Source organism: Bos indicus, chromosome 4 (assembly GCF_029378745.1).
Source record: "Bos indicus isolate NIAB-ARS_2022 breed Sahiwal x Tharparkar chromosome 4, NIAB-ARS_B.indTharparkar_mat_pri_1.0, whole genome shotgun sequence".
NCBI classification, from domain to species: domain Eukaryota; kingdom Metazoa; phylum Chordata; class Mammalia; order Artiodactyla; family Bovidae; genus Bos; species Bos indicus.
In genome coordinates this window covers 46,621,538-46,643,757 of record NC_091763.1, presented here as the reverse complement: position 1 = coordinate 46,643,757, position 22,220 = coordinate 46,621,538, and the positions used below count along the sequence as shown (strand labels likewise).

At 43.5% G+C, this 22,220-nt stretch overlaps 1 protein-coding gene across 16 annotated transcripts in view; it reads left to right on the top strand.

The window, feature by feature from the left end:
- The window catches only part of SRPK2 (SRSF protein kinase 2), a 249,317-nt gene that overhangs the window by 212,390 nt on the left and 14,707 nt on the right, over positions 1-22,220 (top strand). For all 16 annotated transcript variants that reach the window (XM_070787240.1, XM_019958650.2, XM_070787239.1 and 13 more), the window contains 6 exons: positions 7,932-8,097; positions 9,237-9,262; positions 10,723-10,969; positions 11,531-12,013; positions 17,544-17,644; positions 17,755-17,862. In XM_070787240.1, coding sequence (XP_070643341.1) covers positions 7,932-8,097; positions 9,237-9,262; positions 10,723-10,969; positions 11,531-12,013; positions 17,544-17,644; positions 17,755-17,862 — 1,131 coding nt within the window. The remainder of the gene's footprint in view (positions 1-7,931; positions 8,098-9,236; positions 9,263-10,722; positions 10,970-11,530; positions 12,014-17,543; positions 17,645-17,754; positions 17,863-22,220) is intronic.

Below are 22,220 nucleotides of genomic sequence, written 5' to 3'. Positions count from 1 at the left end.
TATCATAGTTAGTTTATCCCTGAAAGCAATAGTCTTTTCCTTGTGTTCAAGTCTTCTCTTTATGTTTGTTGTTAGACATAAGCAATATTTCTTGAGGAAGGTTAACTGTGTTGAGTGCGGTTGTTGTTCAGTTGAGCAGTCATGTCCAACTCTGTGACCCCAGGCACTGCAGCATACCAGGCCTCCCGTCCCTCACCGCATGGAGTTTGCCCAAGTTCATGTTCATTGCATCGTTGATGCTGTCCAACCATCTCATCTTCTGAACGCCTTCAGCTCCTTCTGCCCTCAGTCTTTCCCAGAATCAGGGACTTTTCCAATGAATCGGCTGTTCGCATCAGATGACCAAAATACTGGAACTTTAGCTTCAGCATCAGTCCTTCCAGTGAATATTCAGGGTTGATCTCCCTTAAGATTGACTGGTTTGATCTCCTTCCTGTCCAAGGGACTCTCATGAGTCTTACCTAGCACCACAGTTCAAAGGCATATATTCTTTGATATTCTACCTTCTTTACAGTCCAGCTCTCACAACAGTATGTGACCACTGGCCAAGACCATACGGACTATACGGACTATTGTTGGCAGAGTAATGTCTCTGCTTTTCAACACACTGTCTAGGTTTGTCATTTCTTTCCTGCCCAGAAGCAGTCATCTTCTGATTATATGGCTGCAGTGATTTTGGAGCCCAGGAAGAGGAAATCTGTCACTACTGCCACCATTTCCTTTCTATTTGCTATCATTACGAACAAAGCTAGTGGAGGTGATGGCATTCCAGTTGAGCTATTTCAAATACTGGAAGATGATGCTGTGAAAGTGCTGCACTCACTATGCCAGCAAATTTGGAAAACACAGCAGTGGCCACAGGACTGGAAAAGGTCTGTTTTCATTCCAATCCCAAAGAAAGGGAATGCCAAAGAATGCTCAAACTACTGCACAATTGCACTCATCTCACACGCTAGTAAAGTAATGCTCAAAATTCTCCAAGCCAGGCTTCAGCAATACATGAACCGTGAACTTCCTGATGTTCAAGCTGGTTTTAGAAAAGGCAGCGGAACCAGAGATCAAATTGCCAACATCTGCTGGATCATGGAAAAAGCAAGAGAGTTCCAGAAAAACATCTATTTCTGCTTTATTGACTATGCCAAAGCCTTTGGCTGTGTGGATCACAATAAACTGTGGAAAATTCTGAAAGAGATGGGAATACCAGACCACCTGACCTGCCTCTTGAGAAATCTGTATGCAGGTCAGGAAGCAACAGTTAGAACTGGACATGGAACCACAGACTGGTTCCAAATAGGAAAAGGAGTACATCAAGGCTGTATATTGTCACCCTGCTTATTTAACTTCTATGCAGAGTACATCATGAGAAACTCTGGACTGGAAGAAGCACAAGCTGGAATCAAGATTGCCGGGAGAAATATCAATAACCTCAGATATGCAGATGACACCACCCTTATGGCAGAAAGTGAAGAGGAACTAAAAAGCCTCTTGATGAAAGTGAAAGAGGAGAGTGAAAAAGTTGGCTTAAAGCTCAACATTCAGAAAACGAAGATTATGGCATCTGATCCCATCACTTCATGGGAAATAGATGGGGAAACAGTGGAAACAGTGTCACACTTTATTTTTTGGGGCTCCAAAATCACTGCAGATGGTGACTGCAGCCATGAAATTAAAAGACGCTTACTCCTTGGAAGAAAAGTTATGACCAACCTAGATAGCATATTGAAAAGCAGAGACCTTACTTTGCCAACAAAGGTCCGTCTAGTCAAGGCTATGGTTTTTCCAGTGGTCATGTATGGATGTGAGAGTTGGACTGTGAAGAAGGCTGAGCACCGAAGAATTGATGCTTTTGAACTGTGGTGTTGGAGAGGACTCCTGAGAGTCCCTTGGACTGCAAGGAGATCAGCCCTGGGATTTCTTTGGAAGGAATGATGCTAAAGCTGAAACTCCAGTACTTTGGCCACCTCATGCGAAGAGTTGACTCATTGGAGAAGACTCTGACGCTGGGAGCGATTGGGGGCAGGAGGAGAACGGGACGACAGAGGATGAGATGGCTGGATGGCATCACTGACTTGATGGACGTGAGTCTGAGTGAACTCCGGGAGTTGGTGATGGACAGGGAGGCCTGGCGTGCTGCGATTCATGGGGTCGCAAAGAGTCGGACACGACTGAGCGACTGAATTGAACTGAACTGAATGGGGGTGGATGCCATGATCTTAATTTTTTAAATATTTAGTCTTAAGCTGGCTCTTTCACTCTGCTCCTTCACCTTATCGAGATGCTCTTTAGTTCCTCTTCACTTTCTGCCGTTTAGAATGGTATCATCTGCATATCTGAGGTTGTTGATGTTTCTCCCTCCTATCTTGATTCCCGCTTGTAACTCATCCAACCCGGCATTTCTCATGATGTGCTTGGCATACAGGTTAAACAAACAAGGTGACAGCAGACAGCCCTGTCGTGCTCCTTTCTGAATCCTGAACCAATCATTTGTTCCATACAGGGTTCTAACTGTTGCTTTTTGACCTGCATACAGGTTTCTCAGGAGACAGTAAGATGGTCTGGTATTCCCATCTCTCTAAGAACTTTCCACAGTTTGTCATGATTCATATAGCCAAAGGCTTTAGTGTAGTTGATGAAACAGAGATAGATGTTTTTCTGAAATTCCCTTGCTTTCTCTATAATCCAGTGAATGCTGGCAATTTGATTTCTAGTTCTTCTTCCTTTTCTGAACACAGCTTGGACACCTGGAAGTTCTTGGTTCGCATAATGCTGAAGCCTAGCATGTAAGATTTTAAGCATGATTTTACTAGCATGGGAGATAGCTGCAATTGTCTGCTGGTTAGCACATTCTTTGGTATTGCCCTTCTTGGGAATTGGGGTGAGGATTGACCTTTTCCAGTCCAGTGGCCACTGCTGGGTCTTGCAGATTTGCTGACATAATGAATGCAAAACACTGATGGCATCCTCTGTTGGAGTGAAGTCGCTCAGTCGTGTCCAACCCTTTGCAACCCCATGGACTGTATGTAGCCTACCAGGCTCCTTCATCCATGGGATTTTCCAGGCAAGAGTAGTGGAGTGGGTTGCCATTTCCTTCTCCAGGGAGTCTCCCGCATTACAGGCAGACACTTTACCATATGAGCCATCAGGGAAGTCCTGTCCTCTAGGGATCTGGATAGTTCTGCTGGAATTTCATCACATTCACTAGCTTTATTAACAGCAGTGCTTCTTAAGGCCCACCTGACTTCACGCTCCAGGATGTCTAGCTCTGGGTGACTCACCACACCATTGTAGTAATCCAGTTCATTAAGATCTTTTTGATACAGTTCTTTTATGTATTTTTTTCCATCTCTTCTCAGTCTCTTCAGTGTCTACTAGGTCTCTACCATTTTTATCTTTTATTGTGCCCATCTTTGGGCAGAATGCTCCCTTGATGTTTCCAATTTTCCTGAAGAGATCTCTAGTCTTACCTCTTTTGTTGTTTTCTTCCATTATTAAACACTGTTCATTGAAGGCCTTCTTGTCTCTTCTAGCTGTTCTTTGAAACTCTGCTTTTAACTGGATGTACCTTTCCCTCTCTCATTTTCCCCTTCTCTTTGTTCTTCTGCTGTTTGTAAAGCCTTCTCAAATAACCACTTTGCCGTCTTGCTTTTCCTTTTCTTTGGTATGGTTTTGTTCACCGCCTCCTGTACAATACTACGGACCTCTGTCCATAGTTCTTCAGACACTCTGTCATATAGATCTAATCCCTTGAATATACTTGTTACCTCTACTGTGAATTCATACAGGATTTGATTTAAGTCATACCTGCTGGCCTAGTGTTTTTCTCAGTTTTCTTTAGTTTAAACCTGAATTTTGCTATCATAATATAAGCCACAGTCAGCTCCAGGGCTTGTTTTTGCTGACTATATACAGCTTCTCCATCTTCGACTACAAAGAATGGAATCGGTTTGATTTTGGTACTGACCATTTGGTGATGTCTGTGTGTGAAGTTGTCTCTTGTGTTGTTGAAACAGAGTATTTGCTATGACTAATGCAGAATTCAGTTAGCCTTTGTTTGCCCCACTTTATTTTTTGTTCTCTAAGGCCAAACTTGCCTATTACTCCAGGTATATCTTGACTTCCTACTTTTGCATTCCAATCCCCATTGATGCATAGAATATCTTTTTTAGGTATTAGTTCTAGGAGGTCTTCTAGGTCTTCATGGAACTGATCAATTTCAGTTTCTTCGGCATCAGTGGAATGGGCGTGCATGCTAAGTCGCTTCAGTCGTGTCTAACTCTGTGCGACCCCATAGACAACAGCCCACCAGGCTCCTCCATCCACAGGATTCTCCAGGCAAGAACACTGGAGTGGTTGCCATTTCCTTCTCCATAGACTTGAATTACTGTGAGGTTGAATGGCTTGCCTTGGAAACGAACCGAGATCGTTTTATCATTTTTGAGGTTGCACCCAAGTCCTGCATTTCAGACTCGTTTGTTGATTATGAGGGTTACTCTGTTTCTTCTATGGGATTCTTGCCCACAGTAGTAAATACAATGTTCATCTGAATTAAATTTGTCCATTCCTGTCCATTTTAGTTTGCTGATTCCTAGGACATCGTTGTTTATTCTTACCATCTCCTGCTTGATCACTCACAACTCACCTTGATTCGTGGACCTAACATTCCAGGTTCCTATGCAGTACTGTTCTTTGCAGCACTGGATTTTACTTTCGACAACCAGACAGATCCACAACTGAGCGTTGTATCCACTTTAGCCCAGCCACTTTATTCATTCTATTAGTATTTCTCCTCCACTCTTCCCCAGGAGCATATTGGACACCTTAGACCTGGGGGACTCATCTTTTGGTGTCATATCTTTTTGACCTTTTTAAATAGCTCATGAAGGTTCTCATGGCAGGTATAACTGGGGTGGTTTGCCAATCCCTCCTCCGGTGGGTCACGTTTTATCAGAACTCTCTGCTATGACGTGTCCATCTTGGGTGGCTCTGCATGAGATAGCTCATAGTTTCATTGAGTTATGCAAGCCCCTTCGCCACAACAAGGCAGTGATCCATGAAAGGAATTAAATATCTGAAACCTTAAATTCTTACTGAGAACACTTTGCTCATCTCAAGTGTCTCATTTTCATTGAAATTCATTTTAACACATTTGGATACTGGATCATATTAACTCTTACTAAGTAGCTTCACACACAGTGAAACAACCTAAGAACTATGAAAGAACTAAGGTGGAAAGTTAGGAGCAACTTGTTCATGAGGTGGTAGTGAAAGATATTTTTGGAAAGATGCTGACATTTTAACTTTGAGTTAATATTTGATGATTAAAGTGAAATTTTAGTTGAAATAATTTAAAATAGTTTAAACTTTCTAAAAGTCTTATTCCTTGTACTTCCACAGACTGGAAGTCATCAGTGTACTTGTCCATTAATTTCTTGTACTTCTCAGAATTTCTCTTACTACTCATATATAAGAATTCCATGTGGTACTTCAGTTTGCACAAAGAAGATGCATGAATGCCAGTGAATATATACAGGCTCATTGAATTGTGTTCCCTTCAGAATTATAACCTTATTCTCTATGGAAACATATAATGATATATTTCCTACTGTTGGTCTTTTGACATTTTAAACATAATTTAAACATATTCTAGTTGAAGCATTATCTAAAACATTAAATATTAATTTTAAGGTAAAAAAGTCAAAGCCTTGTGGAGATGGGGAACTTTGTTTATTGCTATGTATCAAACATCTGTAAGCGTCTGCAGCCTGTTATAGGAGCTCAACTGATGCTCAGTCAGTGAAGTCATGTGAAAGTATTTCCAAGGAAAAGTTTTTTAAATGAATGTGAGGATTTTCATCTTGGTTAAGAGACTCATGTTCCTTCTACTTTCCTTGTGAAACCTCTGTGCCTTCACTTACTAATATTTTGTCATCTTAAGATTGTTTGGGCTTCCCTGGTGGCTTAGCTGCTGAAGAATCTGCCTGCAGTGTGGGAGACCTGGGTTGGATCCCTGGGTTGGGAAGATCTGAAGAAGAGAAAGGCTACCCACTCCAGTATTCTGGCCTGGAGAATTCCATGGACTGTATGTATAGTCCATGGGGTCGCAAAGAGTCGAACACAACTGAGGGACTTTCACTTTCAAGATTGTTTAGCCAGAAACTGAAGGTAGACAGAAGCATTGGGTTTTTGCCGAGAACTTTTCCGAGTTGTTCAGTATTAGATATCTTCTGCTTATCTTTTCCTCACTTCCTTGTCTAATGTGATCAAGACCACCAAATGAATTAAAATGTTTGAATGAAGATATTTATCAAGTGCTAATGTTTATTGAGCATGTAGAATTTGTAATATATGGGAACATGAACTGTATTCTAATTTTAAAATATTTTTTTCCTTATGAAAAGAAAGAATTCCCCTCTTATGGAAATAATTCCAGAAAAACTTTGGCCTGACATTTAGGTCACCATACTCTGTAATTTTTATATGTATATATATATATGTAATATATATAATGTAATTTTTGCTATATATGTATATTGATGTTCATAGGAAGCAGTTGAGTTAAATGTGTACATGTATGTGTGTGTGTATGTGTGTGTATATATATATTTTTACACACACACACACATACATGGTAAGTATGTGAATATCTTGGTTTAGCAGTTTCTTTTAGTTCAGTACTATAGTTTATTGCCTGGGTACCAAAGCTACCTAATTCTCCTTTCCTACAATATTAGAAATGTACAGACATCATTAGCCATTATGGGAATGCAGATCAATGAGATACACACTTCACACCCACTAGAGTGACTAAAATGAAAAGACAGATAGCAAGTATTGACCATCATGAAAAAATTGGAATCCTTGCACATTGCTGATGGGAGTGTAAAATGATGCAGCCATAGGATAAAACAGTTTGGCAGTTTATTGAAAGACTAAAGATAGAGTTACAGTATGACCCAACAATTACACTACTAAGAAAAATAAAGACATGTCTACATAGAAACTTGTACATGAATGTTTATAGCAATATATTTATAGTAGCCATAAAATGGAAAGAACTCAAATGTTCATCATTGAATGACTAAACAAAATGTGGTATTTTCAGTGGAAAATTATTTGGCCTTTAAAAGAAATGAGGTATTGCTACATGCTACACATGGATGAATCTTGAAAGTATTGGGCCAGGTACAAAAGACCACTCTGTATCATTCCACTTACATAAAATGTCCAAACCCAGAAAGTAGATTAGTGGTTGCCTAGGGCTAGAGGCGGAGAAGGCAATGGCAACCCACTCCAGTACTCTCGCCTGGAAAATTCCATGGACGGAGGAGCCTGGTAGGCCGCAGTTCATGGGGTTGCTAAGAGTCGGACACGACTGAGCGACTTCACTTTCACTTTTCACTTTCATGCATTGGAGAAGGAAATGGCAACCCACTCCAGTGTTCTTGCCTGGAGAATCCCAGGGACGGGGGAGCCTGGTGGGCTGCCATCTATGGGGTTGCACAGAGTCGAACACGACTGACGCTACTTAAGGGCTAGAGGGGTTGGAAGGAGATGGGGAGTGACTGCTAATGGGTGCAGTATTTCTTTGTGTGATGAACGTGTTCTAAATTATATAGTGATGACCATTGCACATCTAAGAACCATTCTATTGTACACCTAAAAGGGTGAATTGAAAAAAAAAAAGGTGAATTGTGTGACATGTAAATTACATCTCACCACAGTTGTTATTTTAATAAGCGTATGTTTAAATGCATTTGCTTCTATGAGCATAAATTATCTCCAGAATGATATCCACTGATTGCTTATGGGAAGGAGCTGGGTTCCTATCGGGCCCAAGTTCCAATTGTGCCTTGTAATGACTGTAACTATTTTACAAATAAATGTTGAATAATAAAATTATTAATAACTCCTTTCTGATTTTATGTGATTAGGTCCTTCAAGGGTTAGATTATCTCCACAGTAAGTGCAAGATCATTCATACTGACATAAAGCCGGAAAACATCTTGATGTGTGTGGACGATGCATATGTGAGAAGAATGGCAGCCGAGGCCACTGAGTGGCAGAAAGCGGGCGCTCCTCCTCCTTCAGGGTCTGCAGGTGAGAGGCTGGGCCAGCTTTGTCTGTGTAGGGGCATTGAGAACCTGCAAAGTTGTTCATAGGAAGCAGTTGAGTTAAATGTGTACATGTTAAGAAGTTGCGTAAGAGCCCGATGACTGGTAATAAGTAGACCTTTTTCTTGAGAAGGAAGATGCCCCAATTAAGTTGTACTTTAATATTTGAATTACTTAGCTTTGTCCTCCCTTAAAAGGTCACTGAACTCTTCTTACCTGCTGCTTCATTTCCATTTGAACGTTGTCTGCGTTGGCCACTTCTCTACAGAGGAGTGTATAGTAACAGGTTTCCTGTAGCCGACCTACAATCAGCAGAATGCTTCCTTGTCTCCATTGAGCATAGTTACATCAGTGTAACTGGTGCACTTAAAATTAGTTACAAGAACTTCAGGGTGAAAGAAGATCAACTGACTTGAGCATTGGTGTATGAAGTTTTATTTCTGGTTTTCACAAGGTGTCAAGGTGGCCGTGAAGTGTGGATGATGCTTTCATCCTCTCTTCACGTGCTTTCTGCCCTAGTGTGTTGGCAGGTATACACAGGGACTGCAGAGTGAAGGCCCTCAAACTGAGGCTGTTGGCAGATGAACCACTTATGAATCTTGTTTTGTACCATCAGGTTGCTGTTTAGATAATGGAACCATAGTATGTTAAGCTTTTGACATTGGCCAAGTCTGTTCATGTCATTTCTAGACTATTTGCAGTAGTATTGGATCTATTTTAGTTGTATAAACTTGTGAAATAGTTTTCAAACATAGATGTGTAAATTAATTGTTCGTCTCATTGTCTGTAAACAAGTTGGGTTGTGTCACTCTTCTCCATTTTCTTATCAGTCAGTGTTTTGTGATTGTGTGTTTTTGAAATGAATGAGTGTTTAATTTCAGATTAATAAGAGAAATGACTCCATGTGAACCACTATGGCTTTGCTTTTTAAGAGCCAATCATTTGTTTGAGTTAGATAAACTTTCTTTAGGGCTCTATGATTAACAAGCGTTAATATTTAACAGTTGTTTAAGTTGCATAGCCATTGAAAGGCAGTAGTTATTTCATTTTACAGTTCAGATTACCTACAAAAAGATAAGTATCTGTTTCACTCTAAATGTTCGCTTTGTTTTGTTTTGTTTTTAGTGAGTACTGCTCCACAGCAAAAACCTGTAAGTACTCACACACATACTTATATTACCTCCTTGTCAAAAGTGACTGACTAGTCATTATTGAACTTTTCTAATTGTAACATTAGTTTTTGTTTCTTTCTGCAACAACTTTTCTTTAAGGGTTGTTTGAGGCAATTAGTTTTACTTTTTGTTGCTGTTGTTCCTTTCTCAATCACAGATGTTGTCATGTATTTTAGTGTAAAAGACAGCCATGTTTATAAATGCTGTGCATCCTTAAATATGCAAGACAATGTTTTGAAAAAGTGAAGTGATTTTTAGAGGTGGGATAATTAGAGCTGTCCCAAATTCTGTGTTTTCCTCGTGTACTTTCTGGAGTGCTGTTGGCTGAGTCTGATAAAATGTGAGGTTATAGAGATAGGGTTTTAAGTGTGATTATTCCACAAACACTTTCTATTATTTCTAATTTGCCTCTAAGTTACCTATTTTTTCTGAAGCTGCTGTTCTAATTTTTTTCTAGCTAGTAGTTAAATGTGAAAGAGCGTTATCTGTGTGGTCCTATCAAAATATGAAGTGTGAGCAAATAAAGCAGGCTGTTTGAAATTAAATTCTAGCCCAGAGGACCTAAACCTGGTTTAGTCTTGGTTCCAGTCAAGCATAGAATATATGTATATCTCAAGTTAATGGGTCACCTGCAAGTTTTAAAGATCTTTATGACCCGAAAGCCCTTGGAAGGAAATGTGCAGAACTCCAGAGTGCAGCCAGCAACCCTCAGTCTGGAGTGGGAGTCCCAGCAAGAGGGGGAGCTGTAAGAATTCTGCCACCTGGCCTGCTGAGCTCTGCCGTGGCTTGAGCAGCTTGCTTTGATTATTGGTTCTGTGAAAGACTGGAGGATCCCATTGCCAGTACTTTCCAAGTCAGATGGCCATGACTGGAGGCAGACTGAAACCATGGCTTTCTCTTTTTTTCCCTTTACTTCATATGCTCATTTCTTACAGTTCCTGCTGTCTTGGCTGTTGTTAACAACTTTGTGAGACCCAAGCACAAACAGTGCTGTTGACCAAACATGAATGAAGTACACCTGTTTTGGCAGACAGTTGAGTAAGACAGTAGAGAAGGGAACATTGTTAATACTTTGTAGACAGGCAGCAGCAAATGAAACTTGTAAGAGTCGCTTCTTGTCTAAAGGCAGGAATGCCTCAGCATATTTAGTTCTTAGAATTTAAAGGGAAAAGGCTTGCTGGATTTAAGCTGTATCTCTCCATTGGCAGGAGCTGGTAGTAGTCCCGCTACTTGATATCAGCACTGGTTTCTTTTTTTTCTGGCTTTGCTGCAACGCTAACCATATTGTGGATCTCATGTCTGGGCATGTGATTTTAATTGAATAGACCTGAGAAAACAGACTGTGTTGGTATTTGCCATGTTGCCAGCACTTAGACGCTGCTGCATAGTGCTTTAAAAAGAAGCAAACTGACCTGTGCTATTTTCTTAACATGTTGTAGATAGGAAAAATATCTAAAAACAAAAAGAAAAAAATGAAAAAGAAGCAGAAAAGGCAGGCTGAGTTACTGGAAAAGCGCTTGCAGGAAATAGAAGAATTGGAGCGAGAAGCTGAAAGAAAAATAATAGAGGAAAACGTCACGTCAGTTGTACCTTCCAATGAGCAAGATGATGAATACCACCCAGAGGTGAAGCTAAAAACAGCAGGACTGGAGGAGGTGGCCGAGGGAGAGACTGCAAATAACAATGGTCAGTGAACGCTGGAGAGCGGGCTGCACCCCAGGGCCTCACGCAGGGCGACTTGGCGCTGCTGTGTTTCAGACCTGAGGGTGATTCCAAGTCTTCCCTGGAGAATGTAGGAGCTGTCTGATACTTGCTTTGTAAAATATGCACCAGAAATAGGTTTCAAAATAGTTTTTGTTTTTTAATGGAAAGTGTCTGAGAAGCACCATGTCTTTATCATGTTAATGATTGTCCTTCATTTGTAATTAAGCTTTGACTTAACAGTAATGTACCCTTAGACAATCTCTGAAGATTATATAGGAGAGGGTAGAAAATGGAAATACAGCTCTGTTTATGCTCATTTTCTCTAAGAGCTAACTTTTTCTAATAAGAGGAGGCTAGTTATTTAGTAAACGAAAAATAAGATTTAGAGAACCTGGAGATTTACCTCGAGAGCCCAGAGGTGTTTGCTGTGTAGCAAGTGCAATTAGCATGCTCAACCGTGTGTCTTGTTGGAGAGGATAGATGCCTAGTGCACTCTGTTCAGGAGAGTGACAAGCTCTAATTCTCACCCTTCCACTTCGTAAGGTGAAGCTGAGGACCAGGAGGAGAAAGAAGACACTGAGAAAGAAAACACTGAGAAAGATGAAGACGATGTTGAACAGGAGCTCGCGAACATAGACCCTACCTGGATAGAATCACCAAAAACTAACGGCCATATTGAGAACGGCCCCTTCTTACTGGAGCAACAGCTGGATGATGAAGACGACGATGAGGAAGATTGCCCAAATCCCGAGGAATGTAACCTCGATGAGCCAAATGCAGAAAGCGATTACACGTATAGCAGCTCCTATGAACAATTCAATGGTGAATTGCCAAATGGACGACATAAAATTCCCGAGTCACAGTTTCCAGAATTTTCCACATCATTGTTCTCTGGGCCTTTAGAACCTGTGGCTTGTGGCTCTGCACTTTCTGAGGGATCCCCCCTTACTGAACATGAGGAAAGCAGTCCATCCCATGACAGAAGCAGGACAGTTTCAGCCTCCAGCACTGGGGATTTGCCAAAAAGTAAGTGTTCCTTCCCATGAGCTCTGCTTTCAGTCCCTGAGTGTCATGCCCCTGACAGATACTGGGAAGGGGATTGCCTGGAGGAGGTATAGCCATGTGTGTATGCAGTAAGCACTTTTATTTTATTACTTTTGTAACCGTGAGTAAGTTAGTATAATTTTAAAAATATCCTGGGCCACTAGGATTTCTCTTGCCCTCTGCATATCAGATCCCATTTCTGAGTTTTTTTTTCCTTCTTCTGTCTTAGTGATGATACCTTTGCAAAAGTTTTCCAAGTCTAGCATTTTGCCCTGTAGCTTTCTATAGTGTACTTCCATCTGATAAAAATGCTATGTTTAGTTTTTGTTTTTTTTTTGTTCTGCTTCATTTCTAGTCAAGGGAAGATGTGCCTGCTCTCTATCTGTATTGAGGAAAAAATATCTTTATTTTGATAGCTGTTCTTGATTACACCACTCTGCTGTTAAAATTTTAAAGGAAGTGACGTAGGTTTAAATGTGGTGATGGTGTATATCAAACCCTGATTTTGAGGGTAGATGCCACATGACATATCTCTGCCTGTAGTGTGCTGGGGGACTTCAGGAGGCAAACTGTGTCACAGTTGGCTTGCACTCTGGCCCACAGAGGAAAAGCTCAGAAACCTCCTCTGCTCCCTCTGCTGACAAGAATGTTAACACATGGCGAGTCCGTTGATGAGCCAGTCCTGCAAATAGCTCAGGATGTTCTGCAGCCCCAGAGACCTGCAGAGTCCTCTGTTACTCACTGGCCACAGCTAGTCATCCTAAGGGTGTGGTTTTTCCTGTAACTTGGATAGACGTATTCTCCTGTCTACCTTTACTCTGACCAGGTTTAAAACTGCTTGAAATGCTTTCACAAGCAATGTGGCTTCATCTAAGGAAAAACTCACCTCTTATTCTCCTTGACCCTCATTCTATTCCCGTACTACTGCTGACACTTCAGGTACCAAGTGTATGTGTAGGGGCTTTCCTACGCTAAATAGCTCTCCAGCGCCGGCTCAGTGTCTCGCAGTTTAAGTGAAGTTTGACACTGCCTGGAGATAGTGTCACATGCCAGGGTCTAGGGCTCAGTTTCATCAGACTGTATCAATCTCCCACCCCCAACCCGTCACAAGTCCCAAGTCATCATCTCTGCTTCTGGTAAGTTCTGAATTGGAGGTTTCCATGATGCTGTCCTGGGGTTAGATTAATTTGTTAGAGCAGCTCACGGAACTCAGGAAAACAGTCAGCTAGCTGCTGGATGGTCTGTTGATGAAGAAAGGATGTAAGCAACAACCGGATGGAAGGGATGCGCAGGGCATGGTGTCTGGGGAAGGTGCGAGGCTTTCATGCTCTTTCCCGAATCACCCCCTCCCTGACATACCTCCCGTATTCCTCTGTGGTACGGACTCACTGATTCTTTTTTCTTTCAATTAACACATCCAATTGTGTGTTGTTATCATTTACAGCTTTTTTTTTTTTAATGCCAGAATTACCCCAAATTTGGCCTTTGTCAGCCTCTTCAGGTTGCTTCTTAGGTCCTTTTGACACAATCGCATTGTTCTCCAGGTGCCTCCTCGCTCTTCTAGAACCACGTGTCCCAAGTTCTTACTTGGGGCAGGACCCAGGCTGGATTCAGACTTGTTGCTGAGTAGTTTTTGCTATTAAGATCTTGTAAATGTTTTATAATGTACATAATGTATAGGAACAGTAGTATGTAAGCTTTATAAACACGCATATATTGAAATGAATGTTCAAACATCTTTTGTTGATGGAGTAAACAGCATAAAAAGGTTTAGTAATCTCAAGTGTAGCATGGTCTCTTCCCTATTTATTTTTAAGTCCTAATATCGAGTGTCTGTGTGAACGTGGCATGCTTGCTGATGCTTCTGGGAGAAAGAGCAGGTCTGGTTTTCCCTCTGGTGCCAGTCTCTTACCAAGCTGACCTTTTCGTTCATCCAGTCATTTGTTTGGGGGCACTCAGTTTGGGTTTTCAAAGCCTGGTCGTTGAACTGTGGACAGCCTCTGCACGGAGGTGCTTTGTTTCCTGTTGGGAGGATCCTGTCCTGGAGGCTGGCAGTTGGCCACGGGGCACTGAAGAACGGGAAGTGGGAGTAGTACCCTTCACTCAGTTTGTGTGGATCCTTGTTGTTGCAGCAGAGGGCATATATCAGGAAATAGTAGAAGAAATGCTGGGGCTGGAATGAGAAGATTGAGGATCACCTTATGTGGCAGGCTAGAGAATGTGAACTTCTCCCTGGAGTAATGGTGTAGCCACTGAAGGTTGGGAAGAGGAGGCAGGGTTCCTCTTGGATTATTAGCTGCTGGATATATATATATACACAAAAAATATTCTGGATATATATTTTACTATTATATAGTATTAAAGAGTCCTGGGGGCAGGGTGGCGCTTGCAGTGCACACGTCCTGTCGCCCTCACCTCGTGGTGGCCGTGTCGTCGGCAGTGCTTGGCTGGACGCTGGACCACAGCTCCACGCTCTTCTCTTTCCCACTCTTGCTTCCTAGATTGTTTCCTGCAGAGCAGTTCTGAGAGGGCTTTTTAAAGCATGCCCCCACCCCCCATCTCCAAGATATTTCCACGTCATTCTCTAAAGCTGACAGTCCCGCACAGTCCATCCCTAGCACCTCTCCTTCTGATACCGTCCCCACCCACCTCTGTCTCCCCTGCTGGTTCTGCTCCTCCCACACGGTCTTCTTTCTGAAGTTTCTCAAGGGCGCAAGTTTATTTCTGCCTCTCTGCGCTTTGGACTTGCTGTCATGTCTGCCCAGAGCCTCTCTCCTTTGTGCTGCCCTGCGTTCAGACCTCACCTCAAACATCACCTTCTCAGAAAAGACCCCTTGGGCTGAATGCCCTCATCAGTAATCCATCTCTGTTCTCTGCTTTTTTCTTCTTAGCATATAGAGTTACTTGACATAGTATGTGAATCAGTCGTTTTATTTACTTTATCATCCATATTCTCAACGAGCATGTGAGTTTCCTAATTAGGGTGTGGTGGCAGAACCTTGCTCTTCTGGTGCCCGGACGGCATTCACCACGTGGAAGGGACTCGTAAATACTTGGTGAACAGAGAGGTAAGGTTTGAGTGTTAAATCTTATAGTTCTGCTCTTTCCTTGGGCTGGCATTAAATCTCCTGCATATAAAGAGAATACTCATGCCTTCCTTGTAAGGCTGTTTTAAGCTTAAAGTATCAGTGAAGGCCTGCACAGTGCCTTGCAGATAAGTGACGGTGGCTGTTCATCATGGCGGCCCCGCTGGGCGGCATCTTGCTGGCACCCAGGCTCACTTGATGGCATGAATACAGTGTCACTCAGAGACTTAACAGCCCCAGCCCTTCCTAAAGCGAATTCTTCCTGCCTTTCTCTTTGCACTTTTCATTCCCTCCTTAGTAGCAGAGAGCAAGGATAAGCCATGATATAGTTGCGTAATAGTGACTGAATCAGGAGAGGTGATCTGATTTTTGGGCAAAGCAAAATCTCTATGATTATGTAGCGAGTGTGTGTGTCCCTGTATTTAAATGGGCCTTTTTGAGTGTTGTAGTCTGGTAACCTTTCACAGACACTTAGAGCAGGAAACTGTCACACTGAGAAAAGAGATGCAAACTGATTCTCTTTTACCTCCTGTGTGTTCTGAGTATGGTTAAATTTTTGAGGTAGATTTCCGAGTATCATTTGGAAGGCATTGTGTGCTGGGTAACTATGCACAGACAGAAACCCGGAGGCTAACAGCAGTCCCCAAAGAGACTTTGGTGCTCAGAAGCCAGGAGTATTAAATGCAAAGAAACTGTACCGGTCGTGCCTGGATTAACAATGGTTTGACTTTGTGATGGTTGCAAAAGTGAAATGCAGTCTGTAGAAGCTGTGCTTCACGTTTGGAGTGGTGGCGCCTACCACGTGGCCTCTCATCCTTGGCTGGACCCTCTCTGGCCTAAATAGAAGCCTTGGCCTCAGAGGGCAGGTAGAGCGGAGCCCCTAGCTCTCCTGTGTTTGGTCTGCTTTTGTTTTGGGGCGTGAGAATGGTCCTTTTCTCTTCCTCCTTTACTGAGAACTGAGCCTCATGGTGTTTAAGTCATTTGTAACTTGTAGATGTTGAAAATTAAATTTGAATCCAGTTCTGCAAAGCTCTTATTCCACTGTTGTGCCTTCTGACTCTCCTTTATTTAGTGACAGGAGGGATTCATCTGGCCATTTCCGGTGCTGGCCATCGGTCTGTTGGGTCAGCATTTTTGTTTTCTCTGGGACTCAGTTTCTCAGCCCATTCCCTGTTCAGTGTGAACACCTCACATGTCTGTGTGGGTCTCTGTGCTGCCGCCCTTATCATTTCTGATTTCTGTGTTTCTTCTCCTTGGCTCATACCTGGCCTTTGGTGAGACCTTACGGTGTTACAACTTCTTCATAAAGAGGGATGTGGGCCTAGGGCAGATAGAGAAAAGGAAAACACCCGAGTCTGACTGACTCGGGTTGATCCATCAGTCCGAGGAACAGGTCTTGAGGGCTAAAATGTCACCCAGAGTTCTCTCGCATTTTCTGGCCCCTCCTGGGAAGCTTTGTGGGCGCCCCAGGTCCTGGATGCCTCACCCACTCGCTGCCCTGTTCATGGTACATGCCGCCTGGCCTTGCTGCCTGCCTGGGATGCCAAGCTTCATACAAGGGTCTGCCCAAAAATGGTTGTTCAGTCGCTAAGTCATGTCTGACCCCTTGCAATCTCATGGATTGCAGCACGCCAGGCTTTCCTGTCCTTCACAGTCTCCCAGAGTTTGCTCAAACTCATGTCTCTTGAGTCAGTGATAAAATCCAACCATCTCAACCTCTGTCACCCTCTTCTTCTCCTGCCCTCAGTGTTTCCTATCATCAGTCTTTTCTAATGAGTCAGCTCTTCACATCAGGTGGCCAAAGTATTGAAGCTTCAGTATCAGTCCTTCCAGTGAATATTCAGGGTTGATTTCCTTTAGGATTGACTGGTTGGATCTCCCTGCAGTCCAAGGGACTCTCAAGAGTGTTTTCCAGCACCACAGTTCAAAAGCATCAATTCTTTGGCCCTCAGCCTTCTTTATGGTCCAACTCTTACACACACACACAGCCCCCTCTCCGCCCCACATGCATGCACGCACACATACACCTCTCCATCCTGCAGGGGAATCTTCTCTCTACCCTCGAGTTTAGTAATATCACACTTCCGAGCTAGACGGAAACCAGTAGGGAACTGACGTGATCTAATGAGGAGCAGCTAAAAGTTACAGGAACTGAGTGGCCTGACCCAGAGGTGAAGGAGGGGGAGAAAGGAGAATGGGCAAGTCAGTGTGCATGGGGTCTCTGGGCAGCTTGCCCTCTTATGAAGTATTTCCCTGAGATGGAGAATTTGAGAACTTAAATTTGTTGAGGTCAACTTACAGGATTCCAGGCCTAAATGATCATGCCACTACTTTTCTAGAAAAGGAGTGTGCCCTGCAAGCATTGTGTACACACATGCAAACCACTTAACCCAGGCGCTAACTGTCCTGCTGTTTACTCATGCCAGCGAAAACCCGGGCAGCCGACCTGCTGGTGAATCCCCTGGACCCCCGGAATGCCGATAAGATTAGAGTTAAAATTGCAGACCTTGGAAATGCTTGTTGGGTGGTAAGTAAAGTGTTTTTTCTTTCTTTGGTTGTGATCATGTATTAGACGATGCTTTTTCTCTTTTTTAATGTCTGTGTTCCTCCACAGTAATGTAGTCTGTTCCCTTCCAGCATAAACACTTCACAGAAGACATCCAGACGCGTCAGTATAGATCCATAGAGGTTTTAATAGGAGCAGGTTACAGCACGCCTGCTGACATTTGGAGTACGGCATGTATGGTAAGAGCGGCCTGTGCCCTTTTCCTCCATGTAAAGGCTCATCCCTTTAGTCCCCACAGTAGGCCAGTCTTACGAGTGCCCATGGCCTAAGCCTTCTGACAGGAGGTTGTCCAAGGAGGGGTGGGCGGGCAAGGTTTAGAGTTGGCAGGATCATTCTCAGGCGTGTCCTGGTGTATGTTTTGATTTGGGCTTGTGAGAGACAACCTCGCAAGGCCCTCTATAGCCCCCAGCTACAGACCTCCGCCATGGTGATGGACTTCACGTAGTTCCTCTTGGCTCTTGAAGTCTTGTGGGCTGTACACAGCCTGTGTTTCCCTCACTCAGGCTGGGGAGGAAGATGAAATAGCTGTGATTTAGGGGAAGGTTTGAGGAGGTCTGACAGACGTGTTACTGGAGAGGAGAGGCTCTCCCCACATACCACTGTTTACGCTCTCTCCTGTTAAGTACAGTCTAGAAACCGTTCTGGCTTACGGCTCTAGGCCGTCTAGCCTCGTCGGAGGTACCAGCAGCTGCGTATGCTGTTTGAGTGAGTCTGGTCCCACAGGCAGCTTGGAGATGGTTTTCCTCAGATTTTCCTGTGTATATAGATACATAGAGAGATAGCAGAGCCTTTTTGCTGCCACTTGTGTGCATCAAAAGTCTGGTTGTGTCTAAACTCTCCCAAGTTCTGCCAGTGTCTCTTCTCACTCTCTCCTTACCTGTGAACCAATGAGCATGAATAGTCCCTTGTCTATAAGCCAGTTTCAGTTTCTTTCTTGGTCCTGTTTCCTGGCCAATTTCTCTTAGTGAGCTGAGCTTGGTGGTCTTTTGTTGGAAACATGGATGTATCTGTTGCCTCAGGTGGTGTTTCATGATTTTCTTGTATCGTCTCCCCCGCCCTCCCCCCCAAATTCTTCTTTTCTGTTTAAAGTGAGAGAGCATGTGTGTAAACCTTGGTACTTGTCTTCTCACTAAAAAAAAAAGAAAAAAAGAGTGCAGAATAAATACAACTGTCTGTGATTTAAAGGTTACTGCAGCGCTCCTTGTGTGTGTGTCCTTTGATGCTAAAACTATGAAAAAAGAAACTCTGTCTTTCAAATTTGCAACCAGTATGGCCAAAGAGGTCTAGAACAGAAAGTATGCCTTTCTGTTCTCTGATGGGTAATGCCAGAGAATAATTTTAAAATTACATTTCTCAATAAGTATAAAAAACTGAGTCCTTGCTGTGCTGGGTATGGAGACAAATGGTTAGAAGAGCTGGTGTGTGTGTCATGGCTCCTTTGAATGTAGGAAGAAATCAGGCTCCCTCTGCAGGAGTCCAGGGGCAGGATGGGGTGGAAGGGCTGGGAGGCAGTGGGAGGCAGAGGCCAGGTCAGGAGAGGGAGGGCACTTCCACCAGTTGGAACTGCGGGGGAGCAGTGTTCTGTTTCCGGACATGTGAGGTCAGGCCTTACTTGTCTTCAGCTACACAGAAGGGGCCATATGTGGGTTGTCCTGAATTACACTCTGAAAACTCTTTCAACTCTGAAATCTTGTACTTCTAATTTTGGGTGTTAAATTTTGGTGATATAACCAGGAAAAATAGGACAAGATCACAGATGCAGTAGCATAATGCTGGAGCTGCCAGTACAGTTTTTACCAGATTATCTGTCTTGCTCTCCGTGAGATGAGTGTACGCCTCCACACCGGCCCCTGTCCTTCCAGCCCCTGTAATCACTGGGAACCCGGGCGTCAGTGTCACGCTCAAACTCCTAAGACAAAGCACTCTCTCCGTCCCCTTCTGCCTCCTCCCTTCCCAAGAAGTGAAGTCCCTCAGTGCTTCTAGAGCTGCTTATACAGTTCCTTATAATTAGGGGTGATTTTCTGGGAGTGGGGCAAGCCTTCATTCCCATCCCATTCGTCCCTGGAGGTCATGACTGAGAGGTCCAGTCTTGTTCTCCGTAGAGAAACTGGTGAAAGTGAGGCAGTCGTCACCCACCCCACTTCTGTTAAAGTTTAAATACATAGCAGTGTATTAAATTCGTGACACCAAGCTGTAATAAAGCTCTGGATTGCTCTTAGTGGTAAAACCCAGGGTTCTTTGTTGTCAATGGCATTACGTCTTAGAGACTCCAGTGGAGGGAAGAGTGGTGGCTGGTGCCCGTGTTCACTGGCTAGTGCGTTTGCCACTGGCAGGGCAGAGTGCTCTTGCAGCTGGACAGGGTGAGGTGGGATAGCTGGGATATGTCAGTGGCTGACTCTCTTGTTCTTTTCTTGAGCTTTAGCACTCCTTCAGATGTAAGTGTGCATGATCTAAAAATTTGGTGTGGATCCTGACATTGGTGGTTCTGCATTTGTGTGTCAGAATCCTTGAATAGGGCTCCATGGTGACCCCCAGTCAGTGCCATAAAGACAAGAAAACGTGCCAGTCTTGACACGTTTCACCAAACTGCTCAGGAGTGTTCACATCATGGAAGGAATTCGTGACCTTATGTATTCAGAATGGAGTGCTTTGCTATGCGATAGCATTTCAGGAAAGGGGTACCTGGTCTCCCCAGAGCCTAAAGGCAAATGCTCTTCCAGGGGAAAGCCATCTGAGGGTACTGGGCCAAGTACCGAGGGAGGAACCCAGAGTTCTCCAGTATTAAACATGGACAGTAACAATAAAGGTTATATTGAGAGTAACTCAGAGAGTTGAAACCTGTGGCAAAGTACAGAGGCTAATGTTTCATTATGGTGCACGTTTATCCTGTTGTCAACGTCCTATTTGTTAAAATCTTTTAAGCATAAATCCTGCAATGAAAGATACTATATTTACTAGACTCTGGACAAAAAATATTGTATACAAAGAGATTTTTTGTGTGTGTCTTTAAATTGATTTTAGAAAGAAGTATTGAGTTTAATCAGGTTGTAACTTACATTGGAGACAATTTGATACATAATAAAAGAGAACGACAACATGCAGAAAAAAAGAAAGTCTAGTCATGATTCAGAGAATCAGGACCTGATAACTTGTTGGGGAGCCTTCATCTTGCCTCTTCCTTACCATTTCATTGACAGGCTTCTTCAAGTTGTATTTCCTTGGAAATACATGGATGCTAATCAAAATGGCCATCTTTACAAAATGCTGAGCTGATGTAGCTTAGTGTTAGGCTGACAGAAATGCATACAACCAGATTGGAATGGTTTTAGAAATCAATTAGAGGAATGAGGCGAAACCAAGGATGGTAAAGAGCAGTTGATGCTTTCCATGGATCCATCCCTCAACTGCCGGAGTCTTCTGACTGCATTGGGCTTTTACCCTTTTCTCTTGGCTTGTGTCCCCGGCGAGAAAGACGCTTCTGGACATTTAGTGTGTGATCCACCTGTTGCCCTTGGACCTGTGGCCAGGCATGAGGTTTTTCACCCTGATCTGGGATTGCCAGGAGTGTCCTTATTGTTTTCTGGGTGCCTGCCCCCTTGCTCCATACCAAGACCTGGCACATCTGGGTTCAGCTCAGACCCAGGTCTGGTTCAGGGCAGGGATCCTGAGTTCATGAACTAGTGCTCACTGCAGGGTAGCTGGCAAGAGGCTTGTCATCCTACTTCCCTCCTTTCTTTAAAAAAAAATAATAATGCAAGAGGAAGAGATGTGGTCCTGGGCTAAGTGCACTTGCCTTGGTTTGTGCGGGACCCCACCCCAGGCAGATGAGCCTTCCCTCGTGGGTGCCCTCGTTGCACGTTGGCGATCATCAACGAAGGGGAGAGGGTGGGCCAGTTCGGCCGGGTCTGGAGAGGGAGTGGGCAGTGCAGCAGCCACTGATCCCTGGGCATCGGTGAAGCAGGGACGGGCCCCTGAGGGCCTCCACAACAGCGCACTCTAATATACAAGAGAAGTAAGTATGGGGGAGATCAGAAGTGGGGTTTGGCTTGTTCTTTTTAAAAAGAATTCTTTTAATTTGTTTAAATTCTTATTTAAAGCATATTTTTTTAGAAAACATGATATTTGATCAATAGAGCAGTAGCAGTTGTCATCTTTATTTACTGTTAGCAAATTAAACTCATGGTCCTTAGACAATTTTATAAATAAAAGATATAGACTCATGGGCAGAAATGGAAATAAATACCTCTCCTGTCACCTCACCAGCACCCTAACCTGTACCCTCGGGGGCTGATCCTGTAACCAGGAAGCTCTCCTTGCCATCCACAATCGGCCTATACAATGATCTAGCACCTCCTGGCCCAGGGTGACAGCAAGAGGGGTTTCTTTGGTTCTAGAAATTTCCTTTGGTTGAATCAGAAATGAATGAAGTGGTGAGAGTTGTTGAAAGGAGCCCCCAGTCACCAAGGCACAAAGATCTTCCTTCAGGAGGGTGGCAACATCCTCGGTCCAGGCCCAGGCCAGCCTGCAGGTTGCGGGC